The sequence below is a fragment of the Urocitellus parryii genome, chromosome 10 (assembly GCF_045843805.1).
Source record: "Urocitellus parryii isolate mUroPar1 chromosome 10, mUroPar1.hap1, whole genome shotgun sequence".
NCBI lineage: Eukaryota > Metazoa > Chordata > Mammalia > Rodentia > Sciuridae > Urocitellus > Urocitellus parryii.
Window position 1 is genome coordinate 45,512,805 of NC_135540.1, and position 12,042 is coordinate 45,524,846.

General features: G+C 33.0%; 1 protein-coding gene across 6 annotated transcripts in view; it reads left to right on the plus strand.

The window, feature by feature from the left end:
* The window catches only part of Rap1gds1 (Rap1 GTPase-GDP dissociation stimulator 1), a 148,016-nt gene that overhangs the window by 99,533 nt on the left and 36,441 nt on the right, over nt 1-12,042 (plus strand). For all 6 annotated transcript variants that reach the window (XR_003301967.2, XM_026402008.2, XM_026402009.2 and 3 more), the window contains 2 exons: nt 4,246-4,374; nt 8,760-8,885. Coding sequence is in view for 5 of the 6 variants with exons in the window: in XM_026402008.2 (XP_026257793.1) it covers nt 4,246-4,374; nt 8,760-8,885 (255 nt within the window). In the remaining variant the exon portion in view is untranslated. The remainder of the gene's footprint in view (nt 1-4,245; nt 4,375-8,759; nt 8,886-12,042) is intronic.

Consider the following 12,042-nt stretch of genomic DNA (forward strand, 5'->3'; position numbering starts at 1 on the left):
TTATAATCTTTTTAAGAACTTATTTTTAGTAATTGATCAACATAACTTACAGTTGAGTTGCTGGAATTCACAGCATACTTTTCTGGATCTATAACCTAGTCTATACCAATGTTTTAAACATTAAACTTAAAACTCAGGGGGATAAAGGTTCTTCAACTTAAGATCTTCTCTCCAGATCTCCATTCTTTGGAGTTTCCATGAGTGTGACCTGAAGAACTTGGAACCATTGAAATTCAAATGTAGGTAGGTAAGTGTTCACACCAGCGCATGCGTTGATTGCCTTATATCTCTTTGTATATGCATCTGTATTGCACCCCCTCAGTGCCTTTCTTCCTCTTCCTCCCCATAGATCATGTAGGGCCTGTGTCATCTTGATATTATGTAGTTTTGTAAATCTGTATTTTGGTCAATATTTGTGTGTGATGTTTGTCAGGAGCAATTTTTTTAAAAGCCTTCAGACGTTTATGACATTGTGTTGTCTAAAGACTGTCTTTCACACATAAGTGTTTGTTATGTATGGGCCTGGGTTGCATTTTTGTGAATTGCTGTGTTTTTTGAGCTCTGATAAACATTTTCCTGGAGTTGCTGGTGTTTCTTGAGGGATGCAAAAGTTTTAGTCTTGCAATTGTTTCACATACTCCCTCCATTATATCTAGAGAATGTGAATTATTTCTGGTTCTAAGAATTTCTTCTGTTGGTTTTTCAACTAGAAGTCATATTCCTGATTTTATTCATGTTAGTATGGGTGTCAGCAATTATTCTTTGAAGAACATTCATAAGCTTTCATTGGACAAGTTTTTTAAAAGTGATCAACTAGTCATTTGCTTCTGTTGATAAGAATTAATAATTAACTTGTCTACACCAATAGGACCCCAGCCCGTCTACGTAATTCAAAACAAAACAAAACCTACTTCATGGTAACATTGTTATAACTGAAATAAGTAAACAGACTAAATCTGGAATATTCTCCTACCCTTAGGTAGACCTCCTGTTCAAATAAACAAGAGAAATTCAAATGAGAAATTCAGGTGCTTTATTAAAGTAATTTCTCTCAAAATACCTAAGCACCAAAATTTGGGATTCTACATGCTTTAACCTTTTATCACATCTGCCAGGCACATCTTTGAACTTAAGAATGTCTTTTCCATGTTTTCTTCCCTTCTTCTATTTCTCGTAAAAATTAGCTAATCCTTTTACAGTGGTTCTTAAACACTTGGTCTCTGGATCCTTTTAAACACCTAAAAATTTTTGAAGCTTTCAAAAAAATTTATATGGGTAATATCTAACAACATTTACTGCAGTGGAAATTAGAATAGAGAAAATTTAAAGTACTTGTATTATATTTTTAAATAACAATAAGCTCATTATATTAACATACATAATGTTTTATTAAAAACATTTTCAAAAACAAAATTTCTGAGAAAAGCATCTTTTTCTACAGTGTGTCAGGGTGAAGAATCTGACAGCTATTTACACAAATCACTGCCTGGGTTCAGGCTAAAGTGCAAGCAGTTTTATCTACCATTCTTTTTATCCTGTCAACGCAAATGTCAACATAGTGAAAAAGGCAATGTCCTGGTAATTTTATAAAAAGAATTTGGACTTTGTGATCCTTTAAGAGGTTTCAGGAGTCCTGCTTTGAGAACCATGTTTTAGGATGCTTTTTTTTTTAACATAAAATGAAAATTTATATAAGCCTGTTTGAGTAAAGGTCTTTTTCTCCCTCTCCTGTGGGTCTTCATTATCCAAGAATAATTTCTTGAGTGCAGTTTGGACAAAATTTAGAGTTATTTGAGTAGAATTATTGTTTTAGTTATCATTATGGAAATAGATATAAAAGAAAGCACCCAGTTGGTCCAAAAAGAGTCTGTCCAATTGGATGACTATATATATTTTTCCCTTGTGTGTGGTATGTGTGTTGTATGTGAGCATATACTTAATTTAGCTCCTGATTAATTTTAAAATTTCTTTTCAAGAAGTAATGTGATTTTCATGAATTATGGCAATTCACGTCATTTGCCATTTGACTGTGCTACTTCTCCTGATCTATAATTTCAGATATTACTGGTGCAATTTGTATGCTAAAGACTTTGTAAAGCTCTGCAACATTTCTTAAATTTTGCCCCCCTTTTTCTTGGAACCAAAGTTTATAGCATTTTAAAAGCAGTCCAAGAAAGTGATAGAGATGCCAAGTTAGGAAAACATGAAGAACATCATCTTCTAAGTGGCATTCTCCTCTTATCTCCTTCACAAAACGTGTTACTCCTCTGATGTCCCTGGACTGTTGGATTTTTATAGATTGTACCAACAGTACTGAGGGGGTGTGTGATGCTTACATATATGCAGACATAGAGCAGAGTTTGACTCACACTCAATGCATGCGCTAGTGCTCACGCTTACATACCTGAAATTTTAATAATTCAGCAGCTCTGCAGTATTTGAAAAGCTAGTCAAAATGAATTAAAAAATAAATACACTGCTAAACAACCAAGGATATGCAGAGGTGATCCTCTAATAAAGAACTCTACTGGTAAGTAATCAAAATAATTTCTAACTTGGAAAGCTCCTTGTTGCATGACCATTATAAAATTATAATCATAATGCCAAGTATTCTGCCCATATGACATGGAGGTATAACACTATAACTTATAACATAAGTATTTTGCCTGTAAGGGTTGTGAACCATCTATTGATTGCTGTATTATATATCTAAGGAAAAAATTATATCAAAAGTATAAAAATAAATCATTTAGTTAAGTATATAGCCTTTTTCAATTTCCATTTAGAATAAAATTCATAATTCCATTACAAAATTTAGAATTATTTTATTACATTATTTAAACTTTAACCTTCCCTTTTTCTCAGTTTTATCTTCTATTCTTGCTTTGGTAATAAGCTCCTTTCTAGTATAGATGGGTCCCCACAACCAAACCAGATAATTATCTGTAATTACTACCCACTCATCAGTTTTCAGGGGCAGCAAGCTTCTATTGGCTATCTCTTCATACCTCAGTCTAAAAGCCAGGAAGAATTAACAACAAAATCCACCAGACGAGTAATCAACTGGCATGTGAGACAGCTCAAACCGGCCTTTGTGTTCTGATAATCACCTACCCCCTTCCTTATCTACAGGTCAAGAACTATAGAAAATAATAGAGATTAGCAAGCATACCCAGTCAAGGATTTGTACTATGAGGAAAATGTGTTTTGTAGAAAACAGTGTTATCTTTAGATTCCAAATAGGTAACTTAAAAAAATGGAGAAAATTATTAGAATGAAAATGGCATGTTATTTTAAAAAGAAAAAGAAAACTTTGAAAGAGTATTACTGTATCTTTGGATGAACCAGTTATTGATGCTGATATAGTGTTTTGCATAAAAACACAAATGTTTGCATATCTCTCTTAGCTTATCCTAAGAGGCAGTACTTTTGCTTTTCATTTTGGCTAATGTACCTTCAAGCTTGCTGCAGGTATTCTGTAAGTCCACGAAGAACTATTGTGGAAATCCAGGGCATGTTTAGTACCTTAAAACCAATTTGCTGCTTAGAAAATGCAGGCAAACTAATGACAAGGTCATGTTGACCTGTTTCTCATCACTTCTCAAACCATCTCTTTGACTGAGATGATCTGTTATTATAATTAGATAAAGCTTTGAAAAGAAAAACATTTTTGCCTTGTTAAAACTACATTTCTTCCTAGCAGTCATCAAGGAACATTCTGCTTGCATATACTTAATCATTTATGTATTATATAATTTTCTTTTTTCACTATAAAGAAATATAGTTAAAGGATGCGAAAGATTTTTTATCTCCTTTCTTGGTCTTTACTAAACTTACTATTTTCCTTAGGATTTTCATATATTCTGTGATTTCCTGTAATGCAAATGTTACTTTGTCTAACCTTTTCATTTAAAAGTCAATGGTAATGTTTACTTATACATCATAAAATCCTGATCATTAAAGGTATAAGACCCTCTTTTTAAAAAAAGTGAATTACATATTCTTTAAATTATTTTCATTTCTAAATTTCTTTTGGTCATTGAAAAGATTAAAAATTCAACCCTTCTGTTCTGAACTGGCTTTTAAATGTTCTAGTCAACCATATGAATGGACTTCATTTTCCTTTACTGTAATTGCAATTGCATTGAGTTTAGGGAGAATAACAGGTATTTTCTTCTTACTAATGTTCATTGATATGTGAACAGTTTTCTTCCCTTTTTTTTCTTTCTTTTTTCTTTTTTACAGATTCCCTTCAGGCTCAGCTTATCAATATGGGTGTTATCCCTACCTTAGTGAAATTACTGGGCATCCACTGCCACAATGCGGCTCTTACAGAAATGTGTCTTGTTGCATTTGGTAATTTAGCAGAACTTGGTAAGTCCGAGTCATGAACCACAAATGTCATGAACTTATTAATGCAGTTATACATGTTTATTTAAATGTTAAAAGCCACAAATCCACTTAGATTGTGTTGTTTTAAGTAGTAGAAATACTTGTTTAAATTTTTTTTAAAAGATCCAATTAGATCATATGATGGATGGTATTGTTTATGTATTTTTTTCCCTCCTTCTTTGTTTGCTTCCTCTCCCTTCCCTTTCTCCTTCCTTCCCACAACTTGGCAAAAAAAAAAAAAAAAAAAAGACAAATCTTAGTTTGAATTAGCAGCAACACTCTGTTAATTTTTCTAACTCAAAGCTCATGACACTACACATTGAACTCTCCATTTTAGTACTATATCTTTGATGTCAAACTTTAAAAAATAGGAATTATTTATCAGAGATTTTTTAAAAATCATTTTTATTCAGTGGTCATATCTGAATATTTATGAATATTTTTTCTTCTCTGTTTTTTTCTTCTTTCTCATATTAGCCTGATTAACACTTTTCCCCCTACCTTCAAATAAGACCAAAAAAGGAAAGAACATTCATTCAGTGTTTCACACTTAATTTGCATCATTTAAATGGATTGTAGGGTGTGTCCAATGTAGTTGGTAGAAATAAATCAGAAATCATGCTGTAATCCCATACCAATAGTGTCTGTCAGTCTTTGTACCAGAAATATAAGTGTCTCTCTTAATTTACCTTCAGTTTCATCATATTCAAAGACTGGAGGTCCTTTACTTTTATATTTCAGGATGAGTAGTTTCTAGAATGGCATTGACCTGCATAATAGCCACTAATCTTGCCTATATTCATTTACTTTTTTACTGTGTCTATAAGGAAATTTTAATTTGCATATGTGGTTACACTGGGGGCAGGGCACTGGGGTTTGAACTCAGGGGTACTCAGCCACTGAGCCACATCCCCAGCCCTATTTTGTATTTTATTTAGAGACAGGGTCTCACTTAAGTTACTTAGCGGTTGCTGGGGCTGGCTTTGAACTCGAGATCCTCCTGTCTCAGCCTTCCCAAGCCACTAGGATTACAGGTGTGTGCCACTGCACCCAGCCATATGTGGTTACATTTTAAAAATGGATTATATGTCTATTGGACAGTGATGCTCTAGAAAATACAACAAAGTCATCCTTCACCCTGTGAAGTTCCCTTTCCTTTTAAGGTTTTAGGAATACATGGAGGAAAGCAAAGACTGATGAGTTTATCTCTCCTAACCTTAAGAAAAAGTTAGTACCAATTAAGGAAATGATTGCAATCCTTGGATAAATTATATTAGAGCTTATATAATTCTAGTTGCTCACTGAGGATTATTTTATTCTTTTTATGGTCATGTGTCTGAATTTTGTAAAAGTTTTGACTTCAGGAACTATGCAGACCTCCTGCTTAATCTCATGCGAAGGGAGTTAGGTTATTGGTTCACTGTATTCCAATAAACTGTTTTATTCCTGTAAGAGCCAAGAAGAAGCATTTACTGATTACTATATCTCCTCTAGTGAAATGAATATATTACCATGGAAGAGGGTGGGACTTGAGAGTATTCATTGTAAGAGTCCTGCACTTTATATAAAGGAGGGTCCTGAATCTGTATTAAACCTCTTTCTCATTTATAGTGGTCCTATGAAGTAAATAGGGCCTAATTTTTACAGTTAATTCAACCCAGTGATGTATTTAATATGTGACTTACTAGTAATTAGTCATACTGATTAGTACTATGAATTCATGCTTATATAGTAGAGAACTTCCTTCTGGGAGAGAAATTTTATAAAAGGCAATTAGTGTTTTTAATTTACTGAAATTACACAAATCTCTTGCATATTTGAACCTTAATCATTCAATATAGAAATATTGATATAGCTCTTCTGTGTTAAGACATTATAATACAAATATAAAATATTAACATTTCTCCAAAAGCACATCATAGAAACCCATATTGTAAATTGCTTATATTAGGGCAATATTTTTCAGTTTTTGGATTGTGGCCCACAATAAGAAATGCATTTTGTATCACCACTTATTACATAAACACACCTGAAACTAAACAGTACTTATCTTCACCATATTCGGTGCATTTTGATAGTTTATTTTCTGTTTTTTAGTGTATTGGTTCACAAACCTAAATTGATTTTTATAACTTAGTGGATTACAATTTGGCATTTGAAAAATATAACATTCCTATTATGTGAAAATCATTTGAACAACAGTTTTTTTTTTTTTTACTCTGGTACTCGAGATGAATAGTCTTTTTATATATTAAAAAAAACTTGAATTCTCACACAAGGTATCTTTAAGTGACAACTTCAAATACTCTCTTCTCCTTTGAATATTTATAATTATTTTTACTATATGTATAATATGTATAGCTTATCTGTTACTGATTTTACTAAAACATTTGCTTTATTTAGGCTGAAAATAATTAGTTATTTAGAATTTTATTGATATGTAAAAAGATTTTTATCAAGTTTAAGAATTTATGAAAATTTTGTTAATACATACTTACAAGTTGATAGTTTAAAGTTCTATAATCTGTATTATGCCAGCAGCCTGTGTTTTGTAAGCAGTGTTTTTACTGAGCTCTGTGAATTTTCAGAGATTGCTATAAAAACAGTATTAGAAGACTAAAAGGAGGGGAATGACTCAGTATTGAATCTAGTCATCTTATTCTTTAGAAAAGTGTAAAAGGTTTGCCAAAAGCAAAAAGCCCAGAAACAGGCAAAATATTTGCCCCGTATTTCATTTGTTTACCAACGTTTTTAGACATTAATACTGTTTGAGGTAGCCAAAGTTATTGTGTTTTTAATTTTCTATCCACCTCTTATAAATTATTCTCCATTCTTATTTTGTATACCTTACTGGATAGTGCTTAGCATGTATTATTTATTAACCAAATGATAACATGAATGAGTACATAAATACATTACAATAATGTTAGAAGCAACAGGGGAATGGAAGTTTTGATTGAACAAATTAATAAGGAAAAAATAATCTGGGCTCCCCAAAACAGCACTGGAGCTGGCAATATAGCTTAATGATATCGTGCTTGCCCAGCATGCATTGGGCTGCCCTGGCAGGGGAAGTAACAGGTAAGTAGACACTTCTAAAGACAACTTTGCCTGCCTTGCTCTTGTCCCTACTATACTGGGCAAATATATCTAAATCCATGTAAGTGGGTTATGGCCCACTCAACACTTTGCAGTCTCTTATGCTTGCTCCTTCTTTTCCACCAAATCTCTATAAGTACCTGTTCCTTGAGACTTGGTTCTTTGCTTTCTTACATTCCTGGTTCTCACTGACCCTAGACAATCTACTTTCCTTCTATAGCATCAGACGCCATCTCTGATGATGCATTCTTCTTTGTAGGTCCCCAATGGAAACATCTTTAATCCCACAAAATTTATGAGGCTTAATAAGGCAGAGTTGCATTTTTCTTTTCTCCCTTCAATTGTGAAAAAAATTTCACTTGTCAGTTATTTTTTGTTTTATCTTTAAGCTACTATATATTATTAGTGAGCAAAACCATACAAGTTTCTGTGGTTTATCATTTTTATTAGAAATGTTTTTGACAAAAAGTGACTCTAGCACTTAGGAATGCATGTGAGTTAAGAAATTAGAGGCAATATATGTAGACAATGGTATCAAACTTGTTTGTAAAAGTGAATGAGATTTACTTTTAAAAAAATTTTTATTGGATATAGTTGATGAATAAAGTGAGGGTAGAGGAAAGGAAGGTGTTTTTAATTTTTCTATGTGAGGAATTTACGTATTTAAATACTGATTGATGGTGAAGCTCCAGAGTAAGGGCTCTAGGTTGGGCATACTGGAGAGGGAATGAGGAATGAGATCCCCCTCCCCCAGTACTTGTGAAGAATTGGCCTTTAAGTAGTAGTCATCGAATGCCTTACACGGCATTGCAAGGCCCATTCTCAGCACCGCAAACCTTCCTGCACCGCCAAAAGAAGACAACAAAAAGTTATACTTATGTTAGGACCAGTACAGAAACATACCACTTTAATAACATTAAAGATAAGACGGTGTCATCCTTTATTCTGTGACATATAATCTGTTTTAAACAGTTTTTCTTCAACTAAAAGACTTGACACTGTGAATTTTATGACCTACTAATTTTATTGTTGTTGTATGACTTATATATCATGCTAGTGAACATTTCTTAACAGCCTCAAATATAATTGAGCCAGAATATTTTCTCTAGAGCCTTAGACATTTTTCTTTTTCAAGGGCCTTAGTTTGATTGTTCCTATATTTGAAGTGTGCTTATATTTAGTAGTAGTACAAAATGACTAAGTATTAACAGGAAACAAATTTCTGGGTTTTACTTTCTTTATTCTAAATTTTTTTCTTTATTTTTCAGAGTCAAGTAAAGAACAGTTTGCTAGTACCAATATTGCTGAAGAGCTAGTAAAACTCTTCAAGAAACAAATAGAACATGATAAGAGAGAAATGATTTTTGAAGTTCTTGCTCCATTGGCAGAAAATGGTAAGAAAATAAATGTACCTCTTGACTTTTGATCATGTAAAATTTTTCAGGTTTTAGTTGCTAGTTCTTTAACTCAAAACCCTTCCCTGTATTATTATTGATATGTTAAGTTTTATTTTGGTATCTCTAACATCAGCTACATTTTCTACTCCATAACTATACATGGGTGAAAGCTATTTTCCAAGATCCTTTGATTTTTAAAGAGTAAAGACGCTTCTGTAGCTAACACTTTCTTGTTCCAATTTGGAAAAGGTAGCTGAAAAGCCAAACTCCATATCTGTACCCTTGTATGGCAAAGAGGTTAAAAGTTGAAGTCCCAGGCTGGCCAACAATGAGAATATTAGTAAACGACTCCCTTTTTTGAGCACAAAATATCTTTTGTAATGCACTATAGAAGTAAGAGTGAATCAGAGGAAGCAAACCATGCCTTTAATAACTTTTCAAATACAATGTCTAGCACAAAATCAAAGAGAACCAGGCACATAAGGAGATGGCACTATACATAAGAGCTAACACAAGGAACTGAAAGCAAACATAAAAATTTAAAAGAAGGAAACTGGAAAATTAAAAACATGACATGGTAGATTTTAAAAACAAATAAAAATGCTGAATTGAAAAATCCAACCAAAATTAAGAACCTAATTGGTGGTTTTACCAGCAGATTAGATACAGTTGATAGAGAATCATCGAACTAAGGTAGATTAGAAAGGAATTCAGAATGAAATGTAAAGAAAAGCAGATCCTATTTACATAAAAGAGGAGGTGGAGTCTCAGAAGGAGTGTAGAATTTGGGGGTGAGGTGTGCAGAGAGAGGCAACATTTAAAGAAATTCTGGCAGAAGCTTAATCAGAAATTATGGAAGATATCAAAGACTCAAAAAGCCCAATGAAACTAAGACATGAAAATAATCTTAGTCTGTGGTACTTAATCATAGCAACAGAAAACAAACTGTAATTTATAAAGAATAAAAGTTTATTCAGCTCACAGTTCTGAAGGCTGGAAAGTTCAAGATTGGGCAGATGTATCTAGAGAAGTTGTTGCTAGTGAGAATTTTCTGTAGGGCATCAACACATAGCAAGGAAAAACACTCTTGTTCTTATAAAACCACAGTCCTGTTTGATTATGTCCCCACCCTTATGGCTTTATTTAACCTTAATTACCTCCCAGGGATTCTACCTTCAAATGCCACAGTCAGTTTAAGTCTCTGCTCTCTTAATACCTCACAATAGGGATTAAATTTCAAAAGGAGTTTTGGTGGGGACATTCAAACCAAAGAAACAAAAAAGAATTCACCTCTAGGTTATATCAAACTGAAAATGCAGAGAAAAAAAAAAAAGGACAAAATCTTAAACCAGGAAAAAAAAAATAAACAGATTACCTTAAAAGAAACAACAGTTTGACAGTTAACTTCTCAACAACAACTGTGCAAGATGACATTGGGACACCATGTTCTATGTAGCAAGAGAACCAACCTAGAATTCTAAATGAAAGTACTCTCCAAAAATGAAGGCAATATAAAGGTGTTCAGATTTTAAAGATTCAGTTTACCAATGTACCCTCATTGAAGAAAATTACAAAGCTGGTCCATTAGATAAAAGGAAAATGATATAGATGCAGGAGAATGAAGACCAAAAATAAAAGGGGGAAAAAAGCAATTAATTTAATTGTGAGGTTTAAAATGGATAGTACTTAATTTAAAATATACCACAGAATGAGCATATAAATCAGGTGAGAAGTAAAAGAAATTAGAATCTAAGACCCATGCATTATGTAGAAGGTACTGTTATGACTTTCATTATTCCATGATTTCAGTTTTTAAGGTAACTACCAAAATAGTTTTTAAAAATAATATGTAACTACTTATCTAATAGAAGGATGCATGGGAAGTTCTGTGACCTAAGTGTGTAGGAAGTGTCTGCACTAATATTAAGAAGTATACTTTCATTACTTCAGAGGTCAAACAAGAATCATAATAGAAATCAAAAATTTTTCAAATAATGAAAATTAAAATACCATATGTCTCAAATCTGATGTGATGCCCCTAAAGCTATTCTTGGAAATTTAAATTAGAAATGTTTTGCATGTTAGATAAGGCTGGGGTTGAGCTCAGTGGTAGAGCACTTGCCTAGCACAGGTGAGGTACTGCATTTGAATCTCAGCACTACATAAAAATAATAAATAAAGGTATTGTGTCCATATAAAACTAAAAAAAATTAATTAAAATAAATAAACAAATGCATGTTAGGAAAGGAGGAAAACTAAAATCAGTGAGCTTACTATCCATTTTATGCTTTTAAAGGAAAATAAACCCAAGATAGCAAAAGGAAGGGAATATAAAGAGCTAAATTTAATAAATAAGAAAACATGCAATGTACCACAAGCATCAAATTGCCAAAAGTTGAGTCTAGAAAGACTTAATAAATTGGTAAAGCCCTACAATAAGAGCAGTGAGGAAATAAAGAGAAAGCACAAATAACCAAAATCAAGAATTAAAAAGGATACAGATTTTGCAGATTTTTTTTTTTTTTGAGAAGGGGAGAGAGAGAGGGAGAGAATTTTTTTAATATTTATTTTTCAGTTTTCGGTGGACACAACATCTTTATTTTTTATTTTATGTGGAGCTGAGGATCGAACCCAGCACCCCGCGCGTGCCAGGTGAGCGTGTTACCGGTTGAACCACATCCCCAGCCCCAGATTTTTTTAATATTTATTTTTTAGTTGTAGTTGAACACAATACCTTTGTTTTGTTTATTTATTTTTATGTGGTACTGAGGATCGAACCCAGGTCATCACACATGCTAGGCAAGTGCTCTACCGCTGAGCCACAACCCCAGCCCCCAAATTTTGCAGATATTAAATGGGTATTGTGAAAAATTTGATCCAGGGCTGGGGATGTGGCTCAAGCGGTAGTGCGCTTGCCTGGCATGCGTGCGGCCCGGGTTCGATCCTCAGCACCACATACCAACAAAGATGTTGTGTCCGCCGAGAACTAAAAAATAAATATTAAAAAATTCTCTCTCTCTCTCTCTCCCCTCTCTCACTCTCTCTTTAAAAAAAAAAAAAAAAAAAAATTTGATCCAGTACATTTTAAAGTTTGGATAACACAAATACAAAATAGAAAAACTGAATACTTTTATTTTAAATTCTACCAGACAGT